The 18,752-nt window shown below is 39.2% G+C and overlaps 1 protein-coding gene across 1 annotated transcript; it reads right to left on the reverse strand.

The window, feature by feature from the left end:
• Window positions 1-7,096: 7,096 nt before the first annotated feature.
• Window positions 7,097-17,057, reverse strand: pde9ac (phosphodiesterase 9ac). The gene is made up of 20 exons (XM_069148058.1): window positions 16,920-17,057; window positions 16,467-16,629; window positions 14,468-14,538; window positions 13,631-13,708; window positions 13,389-13,432; window positions 13,192-13,246; window positions 12,898-12,968; window positions 12,697-12,784; window positions 12,515-12,596; window positions 12,347-12,421; window positions 12,173-12,259; window positions 11,839-11,943; window positions 11,587-11,669; window positions 11,183-11,339; window positions 10,942-11,055; window positions 10,543-10,647; window positions 10,309-10,437; window positions 10,130-10,225; window positions 8,512-8,594; window positions 7,097-7,606 (listed from the first exon to the last, which is right to left on the reverse strand). The coding sequence occupies exons 2-19, from the start codon at window positions 16,533-16,535 to the stop codon at window positions 8,544-8,546; spliced, it is 1,560 nt and encodes a 519-aa protein (XP_069004159.1). The 5' UTR covers window positions 16,536-16,629; window positions 16,920-17,057; the 3' UTR covers window positions 7,097-7,606; window positions 8,512-8,543.
• Window positions 17,058-18,752: the final 1,695 nt, after the last annotated feature.

Consider the following 18,752-nt stretch of genomic DNA (forward strand, 5'->3'; position numbering starts at 1 on the left):
GTTTTGTTTCAGTCTAACAATGCAGAAGTGGCAGGCAAAAGTTTTCACCGAAAAAGCCACGTGTGCTCTACCCGCTCGGCTGAAATGGCAGACAGTCACAGTTGCTCAAAAGCTGGCAGACATGGTGGACTGTGGGTGGAGATCAAAACCGAGTTTCCAGAAACAGAGCTCTAAAAGAGTGCTACTGTTGCTCTATATCTGTCCCCAAGTGTTCAAATAATCAGTTATTGCAGGTTTAAGTAAAGTGCATCTTCCAGGTTTGTGTGGTTACTTCCATTTAAAATGAAATGTCCACCAATAAAGTCCTTTCCAAAGCAAACATTTGACCCTAAAAGCCTTTCAAAACACAGATTGCATCATGTGACAATATCAAAGAGCAGTTTTCACTGCCATTATAAAATTGGAAGGTCAGAAAATAATCTTTTTAATAGTGATTAGCATCACTTAAACCAAACCCGAACCCAATCCCTCTCCACTCCATTCTATTACCCAGGCTGAGATTACTGAGGGACGATTTTAAGGTGCTTTCTGCTGGTGGCCTTTTTTTGTAACATGCCCCATATGTTCATCTGTCAACAGGCCTGCTTTGCTGCCGTAACAGGCCTGCTATTCATACAGATAAGAGGCCAGTGTAATTGCCGCGTGGCCCGGCAGTCACGGCACGGCCGCTGATGTTCTGCCAGCACACAATCAAGATGCCTGCTCCAGATTATCACGCTGTAAACAAACTGGTGCAGTTCTCTCCCTCAGCTAACTGTCAGACCTCTTTCATGCGTTGGGATTAGTTTTTCCAACTGACAGCTGCCAGACTCAGCTCACTAGTACTCTCTCAACACTGAGCAGGCCGAGTAAACGTGTCTGGAACTAAAGAATCAGACCAAAATACAAATCCCGGCAATTCAGTGTTACATGAAGTGTTTTATTGATATTATTTGAACATGTTTTTGAAGCAGTATCATTTAAGTGTGGTTCTGGTTCTCTGTTTGACTGGAGACACTTAATTTAGCTTCTTCTCCCGAGAAGAACAGCAAACCAGTAAAATGCCTGTTTTTGGAAGGCTGTAAATTGCAAATGTGGGTAAACACTAAGCTGTCTTTTATGAATCTGAGGCCACTTTTCATGTGCAGCTTGTAATTAAACTAAAGACACAACACTGTATATGTAAAATAACTGCATCTGTTTCAACACATGACATTTTAAACTGTGAAGAAATAACCACAGAGACTGTGACTGCAATATTTTCTTTTGTTATGTCCTGCACAAAGTTGAAACGGGACATGATATGCCCGCGTGTTTCTCAACAGCTCTAAAAGCTTGTGGAAAACAAATATCTTTCCCATTTTTTGTTGTTTGCATGCTTCTAATATTTTCCTTAAAGGACCAGTGTGTAGGATTTAGGTGGCTATATTGGCAGAAATGGGTTGTGATCAAGTGGCAACCTACTGTGCTGTCACCCACTGGTTGATGAACTGTCATTTTGAAGCCTTGAGTCTCACATTTAAGTTAATGCCATCTTGGTCTTTTTTTTATCCAGAAGTGACCATATTTGGATGAGCTATTGGAGGAGTGAGGGTTGGATACACCCCCAATATCAAATTCATTACGGGGTTATTTTCGAGACAGTTATCTAATGACCTTTTGCTACCATGAAGTACAAACTGTATAAAGTTGACGTTCTTTCTTGCATAACACTGACCAAAAACAAGACATTCCTGGAAAAACACAGACAAATCCAGCATGCAAGCTTCAGGTAAGGCAACATGCATCATGACAGCAGATGTAACTGGTCTCAACAATGGGGCATTGCCTGCATGTGGAAGCCGAGAAAGTCAGGGATACAAACTAAACCTACTGGTATGTGGGAAATTGATACTTGAGCTTTGAAAGCCTCTATGAGCGCAGCTCTTTTGAAATCAGATCTTTCAATATTTACTTAAACCAATGTTACCTTTGATATTCAAACCCAGTGACCTTAAAGAAGGTAAATTGCATGGGATGGTATTATGGTGGATGACGGTTCTGAATAAACTGTTCAGGACACATCATTAGAAAGCAGCTGCGATATAAAATACAATCTTCATTTTCTTCCATGGGTTTTTGACCTGGTGAACTGGTGAAGTGTGTTTTGGGCACATTTCCTTGCAATATTTGTACCTCGTGTTTTACTTGCACATGAAGACAGACACACATTCTCTTATATGCAATAAAGGGTTAATGTGTTATTTACAAACCGATGTAACAAAAGAAAGACAGAAAGAAGTTCAGGTGGAAAATGTTGGAATGCAGTAAATTAAAATGTTTTTTTTGCAATGAAAACCTTCTACTGTACCTTTAATGATGTCAAACATCAAAAATAATTTTAAGTTATTATGGCAATGCAGTGATTTTACAAATTACCTAGAGTAGGAAGACTTCTATTTCTCACTTGAACAGATCAATTTCTGCTGACAGCACTTCATGGAAACATAAAAATTTATGTTACGTATCTCAGCACCCTGTGGCTGAATGTTTGAGGCCTCCCAAGTTTGTAAAAGAAGCGCAACTATTAAACTAACAAGACCTCAAATATTAAAAAGGGCATTTTGAAGTAGAAGACAGCAGAGAGCTAAATTAAAGCCGTTTGCATAATCCCTGCCACTGTGGATCTTAATTCTCTGAGAGAAAAAAAAAATAAAACTACGTTGTTTGGGGGCCAAGATTTACACAATCTGACACTGCTCTTTGTTCTCTCTGCCATAGAGTCTGTAGTTGCTGACACAAAAATGCAGGCACAGAATTTAAGGTTAACTTTCACTTCTGTGCTTTGACCTCTTGACATTATTGGCCGTGATGTAACAGTCTCCAGTAAATCTAACTTGTGTCCTCACAGTCTAGTGGTCAAACAAGGAACTTTGCATTCCTGTGAATGTGGGAGTCCGGGGAATGGGACATCCATGATGACTTAACCGCCTCCCCCACAACAACGGCTTTGTCTGCGTGATGTGTTTGCGAACATTACACAGGTCTGAACCGGGCTGTTGTCCCTTTACCAGAGAATAGCTGGTGGGGCTGACTGATTCCTCTGCCCGATGCCACAGTCTAATCTGTGGTCTGACAAAAGATAAATCAGGAATTGCTTTTGTTTGGGGGAGAATCCCGCAGCCTAGACATTCACTTCCTTCAGAATACTATTACAACGGCCTGAAAAGCTGGAAATATGTAACGAAGAGATGATTAATGGACAGTAAGGTAGGAAAATAACCCCTCAGAAAACAACATGTGTTTTGTATTTCATCCAGTTTCCCATGAAACTAGCCCACGGATCATCCACCTCTTTCTGCTGCAAGACTTCAACTTTAAAAAGCCTATGTGTGCGCACACACACACACACACACACACACACACACACACACACACACACGCACACACACACACACAAAATGCCCTTACCTTAAACCCTGGATGAGCGCATGCTGGGAGGAATTCTCCACGGTGCGTTGACTTGGGAAAGTAATGAGTAAGAAGAGAAGAAAAAAATGGGAGGAAATTGAGAATGACAGTTTTTTTTAGTTACGGCCTAAAGTCTTGACGACACCTGTAAAACTCAAATGAACATTTTGAAGAACACACATGAAACCTAGAGAGCTTTTCTTAAATAGTTCCATGATCCTTTGCAAATGATCAAAAAGAGAAAGTGTTTTCAAGCTACTGTATATCCATTTCTATATCCATTTGCATATGACTGTCTATGTGAACAACTTAATACAGGTTAATCACACAGCACAAACCTTTATGCAATAACACTGCCACAACAGCAGATGTGTTTTCACAAGTGTTCTATGCTGCCTTGCAAAATGAGTATTTTGTCAAATTTAATCAACATTCCTCTATATGTCTTTCTAACATGCTCTTTTTTCAGATAAGCTGTAATAAATAAAACTAAATAGAAACCTTTAGGGTGGATAAAATTACATTTCTGCATCTCTTCTAAACTTTCTCTTTGCTCAGCGATCAGGATTTATGAGACCACCAGTGCAGATCTGTGATCCATGATCATGAGGTAAGTTAAAGCTGTGGGAGGTTGCTGACATTTCTACTCATAACGTTTGACAGACTCCAATAAAGTAAACGCAAAGCTGCGTTTAATCTGTGATAGTTTGGGGAAAAGAAAGAGCTGACACTAATGTACCTGAGCTCTCAGGAACATCAGGAGAAAACAAAGTCATTGCAACAGGTAATGAAAATGAATGCCACCGTGTGTACAGTTTGAACATTTCTAACTCTGTCACCCCCAAGTGGTGAAGTCAACTGGGGTTTATGCCAGACTGGGTCATTTTTATCCACAGTAACTCCTCATTGCGTTGAGTACCATTTCAGGGAAAACAGGTGAATATTATTTGTTTTCTGTGGCTTTGGATGAATCCTACCAAAGTGTGAAAAAAAATCGGACTTTGAAGTAAGTCAGTTATTTTTGTATTCAAAGTGCTGCTATGTTAACTGTAAATGAGTACGGGTTATGTATCAAGGCCTTGATCAAATGTCACATCAAAAGGGCCACACCTTTGCATATGGGAAGGTCCCGTATCGTGCAAGCCAAGGAAAATTAAACGCTCGACAATTTAACCACCATCAAGTTGTTTTAGTCATAGATACTGTATTCACTTTCACATCAACAAACAGGCCCATTGAAGCATTGTGACTGTTTAACACTGTGTGACACCCATCCTTAAGGCACAGAGAATGACTAAAGGGTTTTAGATATCAGTTACTTTAATTAGCTCATGAGAACACCGAACAGTCTGTTGAATGACAAGTTAGCAGGGAGAGTGGATACCCTGTGATTTGTTATGTAAGAAGCGTGAAGATATTATGATCGGCAGAGGCACGGATGAGAAAATCTGCATGGTTGTCCATAAAGCTAGTCAATAATAGCAAAGATAAAATTACAGTATTTTAGGATTTAGTTCTCAAACAATGAGGACAGTAAGACACTTTAAAATATAATAAAAGCAGTGCACATTGTCTTAACTTGTCACTATGGAACTGCTTGTTTCTATAGGTAACAGTGCTTCAATCAGTGGCCATGCAGCCGAGTGCAGTGCATTATCCCTCTATGATAAAACAGCATTCCTGCATGTTAAAATACACTCGTGTCACGCTATGTGGAGAAGGTGATGGGTAATTAAATTCACTCTAACAACACACACACACACACACACACACACACACACACACACACACACACACACACACACACACACACACACACCCCAATGTTTACTCATTATTTGTTATTTCAACAGCAGCAATAACATGTGGTCTCATGTTTTTTTTTTTTTTTATTGCGCTGAGATCAGCAGCAGTAGTATGCACGCAATATATCAGATTACTTCCCCACTATCATGTGAATAAATAGAGAAATATCAACTGCAGACTCTATAGAGGAGTGTAAATGAAGTTTCTTAATGATCCTACGGGATTTTGAAATACACAAACAAACCTAAACAAAAAGATACTGTATAAATAATGTCTTCGGTGAGTCATCCTGTGCGTTACTCTGTATGATTCATATGATTTTATCAGAGCTATGTAGGTGGTATTCACTATGTGTCAAATGAGGCCCAGAGGTGAGGCAATAATAGAGTTATACGTGTTGCCAAAAAAAGAAAAGTAAAAAGTAATAAAAATACTGTGGAGTAGCTGGAGGAGAACCACCAAGATCGGATATGGCTCGAAGGGAAGCTGAAGAGAGATACAGGGGCGTGGAGTAGGCTGAGATAAGTGGCCCCTCTGGGTGGTACTCAATTGGATAACTACTCATATTTCAACACATGTAGACTGTATTCTTGCCCTCGAGTCTGAAATGTGGCAATAAAATATCAATCAATCAGGAGGACGATGGGCAGAGTATAAGTGGAATGTCTGCTTCATGATGCTGCCTTTTAAATGGGGCCAAAAAAAAGCAGCAGCTTGTGAAAAATGTTTGATATGAAAAACAACAGGTCATAATAAGTCAGGTATAATGTTTTAGATATAATGTGGTGTTTATGTTACAGTTAATTTATCCATTTTCCACTGGTTATGTGTTCTGTTGCTATGTTTTTGACATTGACGTTTTTAACAGTGGGTGGGCCAATTGTGATGTGCTGAGAAAAGACATGCAGGAAATTAAATTCTCTGAACTTGATGTGGACAAAGCTTGCCTACACATTCTTGACCTCATAATACAGATATTAGTTATTTAAAATCAGTAATTGCCACAGTGATCTAAATGAGCCCTCACTGCAGTGTGTTATGATCTCTGTGCATCAACGTGCGAGTAATCAGCCTTAATATGGCAAAACAATCCCAACTCCAGGTTAATTTACCTGTTTTTTTTCCTAGATCTTTTACTTATTTCACATGGTCTTCATCCCAATTTAGATGAAAGTTGCTTACTTCTATTGGAGATGGATGTTGCCAAGCAAGCTCAGAAGCTATGATGAGCCTTACACAATGGAGGAAAAGTCCCTAAAGAGCAATGGATGAAATTATAGCTGCTGAGGAAGACTGTGTACTGTGGCTGAAAGTTCCAGATCACTGTACATGATGAGTTAGTTGGAGGTATACAAAACACAAATTATGGGTTATTTTACAGTCTACCTATTACTTGTATCATAATCACTGTATTTAAACATTTTGTATTTTTGTTTTTGAAGTCCATCTCAAAGAAGACGTGCTTCACTCTTCTGTCACTGTGTGATAGTTTAAATCATCAATGTGTATTTTTTTAATTTACTTTTTTCGATCAATCTTTGTTGTTTGTAAATGTGCCCCACCCTCCAGCCAATGCCCCCAACATATAAAGTAACTGGACTTATTGTAATAGTACAGTTGCCCCCACTCAGTGTGTCACAAATGAATAGACCTAAAAAGCAGTTTGACATGTATAGTGAGATGTTGAAACTCTTTGACAGGACAGGACAATATATGGCTCTTTATGGCTTCATTTTACTAAAAATGTGTTGAGTCTAAGTAAATACACCTCGAACTGTGGTGGTTTAATGAACTGCTTTTTGTGTGAGCAAAAACGTAAAGGCGTGAAGCTGCATTACACTCATGGAAAACACTCGTCAGGCACAGTATCAATCAAAACTTTATTGCTACAATGAGGTGAAAATATCTCACTTTGGTGCATTTTTATTTTTCTACTACATAAATTGGGAAAAGAAAGAAATAATTTATTGTTTTGGTGAAACATTTCCTGAATCTTTGGTCTATTACACGTACTCATGCATTGTAATCAATCTTAAAATAAGGTTTGTGGTTTGTTTTTGGTGACATTTGTCCTTCAAACTGTTGAGGCACTATAAAATAAAAGTGAGTAGCGAGAACAACATAAACACCATAAATATACAGCGATGTCAGCGGGTCCCTCTCTGTAACATCCAGTGCAAAAGTCTAAGCCAAAGTTCAAGATATGCCACCTTGACGTCTAATTTTAGTTCAGTACGTTGCCAAGCAGTCTCTCTTGCCGTCGCCCTCCTGCTCCATCTGCCATCTTCAGAACGCAGCGCAGAACGTCTTCACTGGGGCCTCACTCGGGTTTTTTAAAGTCTGGCCTGAATTTCATCACAAAAGAAGGCTCCTGCAATGAAATGAGAGCTGGAATTAGGCGATGGAAACAGCTAGGCCTCAAGGACAAAAGCTGAAGCTAAACTAGATTCAAACAGAACTCAGTTCACGTAGTAATCGTCCACCACAAAAAAATTAAAAGGCTACCGGACGGAAGATGCCTTAGAGAGCTACGAGTGAGGATTGACTTGACCTTTGAGGAAAGTCAAAACTTACTCAGAGTCTGGTGGCAACTTTGGTCTATTTTTCTGGAAAAGGTCAAAGTGACATGAAGCAAAAGAGGTTGTAGTTTCAACTCAGAAAATGTTGTATCTTGTCACTGTAAAAAGAAAAAAGGTAACATGGTGTTTAAGAGAGAAACAAATGAGCAACAATTTCATCAGTTTGTTTTCATCATCTCAATTGTGAGAAATGGCAAAATGAACTTGATATCTGACTCATATTCTGGCATCACACTACAGAAATCAAAGGAACTGAAATATGATTTACTTCCCAGTTGTGCTTCTACATGTAATTGGATTATCTATAATCATATGTGTGTTTTCTTTTTCTTTCTTTATGCCCTGAAAGCTGTTGAACTTTTTCTTTATTTGTTTTTTCTTTGTAGTCTACTAAACGTCTATCCAACTGAGAACTTCACACTTGCCAACAAACTCTCACGCTGAACCAGTTCTGCTAAACAGGATTACGCTCTTGGTTTGTATTTTTGTGCGTGAGTTGAGATGAGCTCCTCGTTAACTTAAAAGGTGAATCCAAAGTGATGAAAGTGCTGCACTTTCCTAAAGGTGTGTTTTTAAAGATTTCAGTACAAGAGGAGAGTTTCTGTGGAGAGCCCAGAGAAAGAGGCAGAGACAGAGCACTCATGCCACTAACACTAAACACTGAAGCACAACCAAGGAGTCAGTTGCTTTTACTTACACAGATACCACTGCACTCACTCACTGCAGAGCTTACTTCTTCTTCCCGCCTAATGACATACTTTCAGTTTTTTTCTTCTGTGCCTCATTGAACAAAAGACACACCTTTATGTTAGCAAGTGGTTTGATAAGTGTGTGCATGAGTCTGTGTACATGTATACGTTTGTGTGTGTGTGTGAGACTCCACCCAGGTGAAGCAAATGGCGGCGATTAATAGTTCACAAAGAAAAGCTTAAATTACATTGTGCACATCAACATGGGTTTCTTTACCTTATTTTTTCCCCGCCGGAAGAATATAACCCCTTATTTTATAATTCTTACCCATTTCCTCAGCCCTAATTTGGTACATAAAGACAAATGCAAATTGTGATTGCTTCATGTGTGTGCAGGCTCAACCTGTCTTAATCCCAACCATGTTCAATACATCTTCAGAGATCCACTTGACTGGAACCTAAATGTAAGAATTTCTTCCATTGATGATTGTGCTTTACTTATACTTTTTGTTTTATATTGCAAAATTCAAAACTACAACTTAAAAGGAAACATTTGTTATTTTGGGAAATATGCTTATTTGCTTTCTGTCAGAAAATGTGTAAAAACATAACAGTAAATATGTCAGGTGACAGTTTTATAAGGGATACACACCCCTGTTTCTTGGCTGTAAGCCTCTGCTGGTTGCCTCAGGAGGACAGGGATAAAGGCTGTTGTAAGCTGTAGGCCTATGATTTAGACAAGACTGATTTGATTAGACTCGCCAGTAATTTGTCAGTGTCAGAGTGAAGAAACAGTCTGCCGTCAGTTTTTGCATGGGTTAAAAATATCAGATATTACGAGCTTTCGTGGTGCTGTTAGATGGATGCTGTTACCAGTAGACAGAGCCAAGCTAGTTGTTTACCCCTGTTTACTGTCTTTGAGCTGATGTAAGCTAACTCTTTGCATATTTAGACATGAGTGTGGGATCAATCTCCGCATCAAACTTTCAACAACAAAGTGAATAAACACATTTACCAAAATGTTAAACTATTCCTCTTACAATGTGAAAAATCTCACATCATCCCCATTGTAACAAAGCATTGCTGCTTCACGTTATTCTGATTTTGTTGGTAAATGAAGAGCACGGTCAGAGAAAGTATACTGTATTTATCTTTGTGCGTGTACATATGCATGTGTTAGCCATCTTTGCTATTGACCAGATTTACCTACATTGTGATGTTGATCTGACATCTTTAACATGTTAAGTGTTAACAGTGTTTAACATAAAGATGCCGGGGTTTGAAGCTTGACTGTGCTGATTGATTGATTGATTGATAGATAGATAGATAGATAGATAGATAGATAGATAGATAGATAGATAGATAGATAGATAGATAGATAGATAGATAGATAGATAGATAGATAGATAGATAGATAGATAGATAGATAGATAGATAGATAGATAGACAGACAGACAGACAGACAGACAGACAGACAGACAGACAGACAGACAGACAGACAGACAGACAGACAGACAGACAGACAGACAGACAGACAGACAGATAGATAGATAGATAGATAGATAGATAGATAGATAGATAGATAGATAGATAGATAGATAGATAGATAGATAGAGTAGGTTCTACCTCTGTCATGGCATCATCAATCTGCTTCAGCTCCTCATAGTGGTCACGAGAGTCTCTCAAAGGCTGAACCATTATCTCTTCAATCTGAGGAAACAACTGGTGGAAAGAAACAAAGTATAAGCAGTTATGGTCAATCAAAGAAAGAGTGTGTTTACACACCCATAAAGACTTATTTCTACCTTCATGACAGTCTCAAACATTGGGATGAGGACAAACTTGATGAATCCGATCTGAGCAGTGGGTTTGGTGACTTTATCCCTGTCCATGAAGGGAGCCACTGGGAGACCCTCCGACTTCTCCCTGTCACTCTGGAAACAGAAAAAGTTGAAGAATTGTCATTTGATCTGGTGGACTGAGTCCTTTCTTTACTTCATGGGTTTAGTGGTACAAGTGAATGCTTTGGTTGGAGTCACCTGCATGAAGTACTCCTGCAGTAGACAGTCCACCCACGGCTCGGCAACTTCAGTTGGCCTCACCTCGTTGGAAATATCACAGCACTTGATCAAAACCATCTTCAGCTGAAAACACAAACAGGCACATGTATAAACACATTTAAAAGATGCACACAAACTGAGGATAAAGAAGCCTATTCATTATTACAGTCACAAAACACATGTTTGTCTCACAGCATTTTCTGCATTTGTCTGACCACTTTTCCAATTACACTAATTCAATTCACTTGGCTGGTGCTGATTACAGCACACTCAGCAAGGCCTGCTTGTTTAGAGGTCACATCTGCTAAGTACAGTGCAATAAACAGCTGATGTTAGGGGGATTGCAAAGTGATCTTGTAAGGCAGAATGCATACATACGCATGTCACATGCTCTTCATTGGTGAAGTCAAAGTTGTCCACTTTTTGCTTGAAGGAGTCGAGTATCTCACCATGTCTGGCCATGTCAGTGGCCAGGATGAGGGTAATAATTGCCTGGAAATGCAGCGCAAGGGCAAAAGCAAAGTCTAGTTGACATCACAAATATGTGACAAGGCTGTGTAAGAAAACTCAGCTTGCTTGTCATGAATATACTAGTGAGAGTTTTACATGCACCTCTCACCTGTCGGATTTGTTTGAAAGCTTCAGGATCCACATTTGCAAAGATGTTGCACTCAGGCAGGGAAAGGATCTGGAAGGCCACGGCACAATGATGGTTCTCCAGGGGAGAGATGTCGTTGTAGCGCACCGCCAGCTCTGTGCGAGCATTGATTTGGTACCTGATAGATGGATGACATTGTTGAATGCATGGATTTAAGATGGCTGGATGAAGCTGCCCTGATAAGAGAGGTTCTCGCCTGGCTTGAAGCCCCAACCCAAAACAACACGATTATCTGAATCGGTATGTTTTCATACCTGAACTCTCTCCATGCTGAACTAGCAGAGGATGTCAAAACATACTGGGGGTCAACGGGCATCTGTACTGCTCTATCTGTCGACACCCCTACAGAGAACAGTGAGTCTTACGTGTTGTTGTAGCCGGGGTGGTCCAGGTCATGACACACTGCAGCTGTCATTAAGATGCCCATGCACGTGAGAGTCAGCTTCTCCTGGACAGCAGTGTAAAGGGAAATTAACTGGTTAGTAATTTAAAGGAGGATCATAGAATTTATGACATTTTTTCAACAAATGTGGTTTTGTAAAAGTGCATAGATGAAGGATAATTCTGATATCCTTAATGTGCATGAATGCAAATGCACCCACAAACATACAGCGTACCTGTAGGTCACAGAGGTGAATCATGCCATACATCATCTGACTAACACAGAAGCAGTGACGAAAGTTGTGGAAAGGGTTGTTACGGTAGTTCTCCTGAATCGCCAACTAGAAGATAGAGTTATTCATTCAGTGCGCTGACTACAGGATCTCAAATCAAAAGTACCTCTATCGTTGTACGCTCTGATAATTAGTTAACAATCTGTGTCAGAACTCTGTGAAACCTCCAAGCAACACGTTAGCTTGTGTTTAAATGCTTGTTTGAAATCTGGACCGTTTGCAACGCAATATTCAGTATATTCATGTGCTCCGGTGTTCTCCATTGCTCCCACTTTACCAGCCAGCGTTTGAGTGTGATGGGGTTCATGTTGAACACCTTCACCAGTCCCAAGTCATGGTACATGTACTCCAGACAGCTCAGCATCTGCAGCAGCAAAGAAAGGCAAATGAAAGTCAGACACTAGTCACTTGGAGGACACGGAATCTAAAAGGCCGATGGAGACATACAAACCTCATTGTGTTCCCAGTGCCAAACGTCAAATGTTGGCTTCTTCAGTGCCTCAATTGTCTCCTGAGAGAGTGTGTACTGTATATTCCAAAAACAGAAAGTGATCAGAACATCGAAAGACCCTCCAGAGGATCTTCAGAAGTTGGAAAGCATCTATCACAGGGGATATACCTTTGGGTAGTTGGGGACATCTCGTCGAGGAGTGACCTTCTTCCCATCGTCTGAGTAATTGTATTTACATGGGCAGTTTACCCTGAGACCAGGCGGGACAAATTTCAAGACATTTTATTTTCTATTTTGATACGACTTTACTTCCTTTGATATTCCATTTAAAACTTCAGAGGCCTATTCACCTGCCACCACCTCTTGAAGTCATCTCATCTCGCAGCTTCTTCAGATCATTTTTACACTTCTCAATCTCCACAACTTTCAAGCCCTCCACTGAAACAAGATAAGTAAAGCTGGCTTAAGGAATGTGTTTTCTCCACAATATCATAGGTTAAAGTACATTTGAATGGTGTTTCTTTTCAGGCTGTATAAAATCCACCACTCACACTCCACTCTCTTCTCAAGCATTGCTAGCCTGTTGGTGACCTCGGTCTTCAACTCGTTGATGCGAAAGGCTCTGTGAACGAAAACAGAGAATGATTTCAAAATGACCTGCACTTCATACAGTTACGTTTTTATGACCATTAAAAGTAAAAATGAGCTTTCCAAGTGACTGACTGAATTTACTTGTACGGGTTGCTGTGTGGATTGTCACTGAAATACCCTGGTGTCAGGTGTGTGTGTGTGTGTAAGGTGTGTGTGAAGGGGGGAAAGGCAAGGCTTCAGTCATCATAACACACCTGCTGAACTGATCAGCCACCTGGGACAACACGTTCTGAAACATGTCCTCCTTGTCTGCAGACATAAATAAACCCGTTAAATCATCGGGTTTGATATTTTCAAGCTCATTACTTTCACAGTAGATGTGTTGCTGACGCATGAATACATGTGACAATGAGCCAGCTAGAAAACAGGAAAGCAATTTAAAACACTTTACCTCCAAGCTGACCAATAGACATTGGGACAACTTTGTAGAGACAGCTGTGAGGAAATCAAATGTGTTATTACTTACATTTACGACATTACTATTTATTTATTTTTAGCTGTACAGATTTACATTTAAAGTTTAATGAAAAGTTTACAAATTCACTAGAACCTCTGTGTAGATATTATGGATGACAGAGAAATTTAATTATTTGACAAAAGCATAAATACAGTATTATAATGCTGGTATATTACTTCGGAGAGTTGGTGGCCATGGTGGGATCAATGGAAACCAGGGCACCTTCTGGATCCACCATCATGATGGCAGTGTTCCTGTGGTGTGAGGATGAGAAGAAGAGAGTTAACTTTTTGTATTCAACATAAATATATTTATATATATCTTTTATTTTACATTATATTTCTGATTATATATTTATAAATCTGTAAAGGCTTTTGAAAATGGCCTTTTTTGTTGTTTTTTGCCAGGTGTGAGATTTTGTTTAATATATTTTAAAGGTAAAACAGAAATGATACATACACTTGTTGTATGAGTTATTCAAAAAAATTATTAATTATAGTAATTTTGGCACACATTTTTTCTTTGCTCTTACAGACAAAACTGCATCTATGCGCTGTGCCTGCAGTGGACGATATCATATATTTTATAAAGTAAAGTCAGCAGAGATGTTGACTTGCAGAAAGGGGGAAAGAGGGACAGAAGCAAATTAAAAGAACAATCCATACAAATTCTATTTCCCTCAGTAAAAGCTAAATAAAATCATGGGCAGATGGCATTGAAATTTCGCTTCCATCATCCATCATTGTTTGCTTTGTAACTAATGCATGTGTCTTTCTGATTACTGTGTTCAAGAGTTCCTTATATGTCAGTGGACACAGTTACTCTGTGGAGCTACTCAACATGTGTTTGTCCCTGCATTTATTGTTATTTACTGTGACTGCAGCAGGATAATCTCACTGTTATGTGATATTTTGTTGCAGCTTCATGCAATAATTACTCATATCGATCGTATCTATCATAGGCATCTCCATGCGAATAAACAAATAACCAAACAAAATAAACAACTAACAAACCTTGGTATGTTAGATGAGGAACACAGAAGCTCCTTGATGTCACATGGACTGCAGTGCCGGCTAAAAACCACCTGCAACAGGAACACAGCTCTTGTATCTTAAATTTAGACTTTATTAATCCCACAGTGGGTAAATTTAGTCATCACAGCAGCATAGAAACACAAAAAGGTGCACACAATAAGAAAAAGTGTACAAATAGGTATACATAAAATAAGATAGATAAAAATAATTATTTTAGAAAAAAAATAAGAGCACTGAATAAATACACACACACACACACACACACACACACACACACACACACACACACACACACACACACACACACACACACACACACAAACTATATAGACAAAAAAAATAGAAGTTAAAAAAATATCAAATAAATAAATACAGCTTGGGTTCTTAAGTCACATACAAACTTGGTTCTTATTGTATACGTGTAAGACTCCAGATGTGCATTGATTGAGTTGACTAGTGCAGATAGAAGTGATAATAGTTTCTCTTATGCCACATTATTTTGGGAAAATCTCTTTTCAACAGAAACGAAGCACTGCAGTCAGTGTCATTTCCAAAGGCACACCTGCATAGAAGCAGCTGCTGTGGTTTCGATATAATGCAAGGCCTCAGTGTTCTGACCGGGCTGGAAAGTTATCCAATTTCATGTGTTTTTCAGACAACTAAGTCACATGGGAATGTAAAGTACGGGTCAGTTCTTTCTATGGTTGAACAAGGCAAAGTCGGAGAGACCAGTGTGGGAACAGTGTGAAAGAAAATGACAGCTGGAGTTTGAGATTTTATGGACCTCTTAAAGACAGCAACATTATTCACGCCTGTCAGGCACAAACAAATCAGCCCAGTTTACGAGACTTAGCACAGTACATGCATAGAGAGTACAAAATCGGTGTGGAGGACTGATAGCAAAGAGTGGTTGCATGTACCCAGAGCAAAAACTGTGATTGAGATGGGAGCAGGTGTAGCAGACAAACAATCAGCCTCAGGCAGTGGACTCTTGAGTGGACATGTGTCATCACCAGCTCTCTACTTGAAGCACTCCACATCAGCCGATCAACAAGTGTTTGTCTCTATCTCATCATGTCTGGAACTATTTTAAGACGTGAAACTTGAGCCTGAAACCATTTGTCATATGTTTGCTGTATGATGACTGTTGCTCTGTTGTTGTTATGATTAAAAAGCAACTAAAAAGCTTCCTTTCTGAAATCAACACTGATTAACTGGAAACTTTGATGTGCAGCAGGAAATATATTTGAATCGATATTTATGTCTCCAAGAGGCGTAAGGCAGCAAGATTTAATGCAGGTGTGTAAACTGCAAACGGCAGGTGTTTTATTCTGTCAGTGACACCTGTGAGGCAAACTAATCTGAATCTCTGACTAATCTTATCTTTTCCTCAAGTGAAGTGAATCCACTGGGAATAAGTGCTGTGAAGGTCTGGGGTAAATTATAAAGGTTATTATTCAATTGCCATAGTTCATTAATATTTGGGAATGGTAAAAATAATTTAAAGATGTTGTTTCTTAAGATATTTCTTATTTCATTGAGGATTTTTACCCATGTAACATTAATCTAAGATGCTTCAAGAGTGATTCTTATATATAGTTTGATACATAATGTGATAAAATACAAAAAATAATCTAAATATTTTAAATGTCAGTACTGTACTGTCAGTACTGTAATGTTATAGAATATAGTTGACAACTCTGTGGTCACCTTATCAAAATATTAAATCTATGTCAAATCTTCATACGTCTAATATTTCTGAACCTTAATTAAATCATATTTGGAAGGAAGCAACGTGTTTTATATTTCTGAAGGTGAAACGAGCCCATCTCTCACACATCTCGAGCTAAATCTCTATTACAAGGAGATTGAACATAATCTATATCTGTATATCTGTATATGTATGCAATATTTACTATATTATGTAAACAATAAGAAAAGACTCCAAAGACATGTAAATATTTGGAACTGAACCCACCTTTTGCACTTTTCCATCCACATCCAGGTAAATCGTTTTGGGGGCATAGGAGGAGGAGCTGGAGCCCATGTTGACCTCCCTCTCTCCTCTCACACACCCGCAGTGATTCTGCCTTGGAGCTCTGACTGAAGAACCAGAAGAGGCAAGAACCTGAGGTCTTTTCCTGAGGATCCACAAGATAAACAAACAGGGGGAGAACACTGTTTTTTTTCTCCTGTACATTCATATAAATAGAGCTGTGTATACTAATGCCTAATAAAAACAATGAATTGTGACATAAGGAGATAAAAAAAAATATCAGCAACAGATGCTCAGTTTTCGATCAACAAACATTACCATACTCAAGTAGTACACATAAAATAGTAAGATGATTGACTTTTAATAAAACAGAAAACATTATACATATAATAAAGTTAAAATAATGAAAAGCATGAGCACATCTGTTGAACTCACAGTGTCAGCGATGCAGCTTCCCCTGTGGAGACTGGAAGTAATGTCCCAGGTGCTGAGGATGCAGCTGACTCGCACGCTCACAAACGCACAAATGCAAAGGCGAAGAGAGAGAGACGTTGCGTGTGATGGAGCTGGTGAGGAGGGGTATGTGCGAGGGAGGCATAGGGGTATGGAAGACTATGAATGTAACTGGTACTCGTGCTGGTTGCCATGGGACTGTTACTATGGGAGTGTGGTGGTGGTGGGGGGGGGGGGGGGGGGGGAGAGAGAGAAAGACGAGACAACCCTGATGTCTTAAGTGGTGCAGGGCTTTTACCTTAGCCGGTCACAAACCTTTTATCTACAAAGTCTGATTCACTGTATCTCATGGGAAGAAAAAAAACAAAACACAAAAGCATCCTGATTTGATCAGTGTTTACTTCACTGCTATCTGACTGAGATCTGTGTATCATACCTGTATTGTGTGGAAAACAGCCCAGTTATTGGCCCAGAGGTCGCACAGTACACAAACAAAATCAAACAAAACACTGATTAGAGTCCTCAAAGCTACATGGAAAATTATGGGAAATTATATCTTATCAAGGGGACTCCACTTCTAACTAAAGGGGCCATATGTTAAAGTGGCCATGTTGTGTCTGTCAGCCAGTGAGCTGTATATGTGTTGTGCTGTGTAGATTCATTTCGTATGTATTTGTTCATTTTCAACAAACCATGTGTGTGTACGTGCATATGTGTGCGTGGATGGTACCCTCTTCAGCCCATTCATCAACTTGATTGTTGATAACAGGTCTGGCAGATGGTTTTGTCAGATGAGTTCAACGGGGCACTTGAGAAGATTCGAAGGTGCGTTCTACTTTTAGCAACACTTTATATATGATCAACTGAAGGATACGATACATAATACAATTTCATAACACATTTAGGCCATGAAAACATTTGCTAACAGTCTGACCTGTCATGATACTTTATTTCATGTTGGAATTACTTTCACAGCCCCAAATCTCAGATGTATCTGTTCAACAAACAACATTCAAATTTGGATTAAGACAATTTCCTAAAAATAGCAAACATCAGGAAGAGCAGCAGAACAGTGATGAAAAAGTGTTAAGATCAGAATAATTATATATATATTAACATAAAATTACTGAAAATAAAAAGCCCTGGATTCAAATATCTTATTTATGTAGAAGTACACATGTATCATGACTTCTTGTGCATCGGCACTTTTTCCAAGCAGCTGGTACTCTTTTCTACAATCTTAATATCAGGTTATCTGATAATTGCGTAATGGTCCCAAATGAACTGCAATACCCAGGAGGCACTACGTCATGCTCATCTGTTCCACTTCTCAAAGGCCGTCTTTTCACTGTCAGTCTTAGTAACATTACCTTACAATAATGCTGGCCTCGATCCAATAGGGCACAAAGAGAACACGCACAGAGTCAGGCGATGACGCAGCAGAGTTTCGAGAGTCATTACATTACCATTACATTTCATTTAGCTGACACTTTTATCCAACGCGACTTACAATAAGTACATTTCAACCATGAGGGTACAAAACACAGAACTAGAGTCAAGAAAATAAAATTTCTTCAAGAAAGCCAAACTACAAAGTGCTATCAGCAAGTGCCATTTTAAGTGCTACTAAAGTTCTACTATTCAAGGTAAAAGAGTAAAAGAGTCAAATCCTTCTCAACTAAATGCAGGCTGGGAGCCGGGAGCCGTGAGCTAACCTTCGTGCCACTGTGCGCAGTGACAGTCTATTGATATAACATCAGGATAAGCAAGTTTAACCACTGAATGTACCACAGGTAGCCTGTGAGACTTTTGTTT

Source organism: Embiotoca jacksoni, unplaced genomic scaffold (genome assembly GCF_022577435.1).
Source record: "Embiotoca jacksoni isolate LCO1_2020_lvr unplaced genomic scaffold, fEmbJac1.0.p SCAF_14, whole genome shotgun sequence".
In the NCBI taxonomy this organism is placed as follows: domain Eukaryota; kingdom Metazoa; phylum Chordata; class Actinopteri; family Embiotocidae; genus Embiotoca; species Embiotoca jacksoni.

Excerpts from the sequence above, each read along its gene's own strand:
- pde9ac (XM_069148058.1), bottom strand. The coding sequence starts at position 16,535 with ATGGGCTCCAGCTCCTCCTCCTATGCCCCCAAAACGATTTACCTGGAT. Across the intron at positions 14,539-16,466 it reads TGGATGGAAAAGTGCAAAAG|GTGGTTTTTAGCCGGCACTG; the intron begins GTGGGTTCAGTT and ends TTCCTGTTGCAG. Across the intron at positions 8,595-10,129 it reads TTGATGATGCCATGACAGAG|GCACAGAAGAAAAAAACTGA; the intron begins GTAGAACCTACT and ends TTGTTCAATGAG.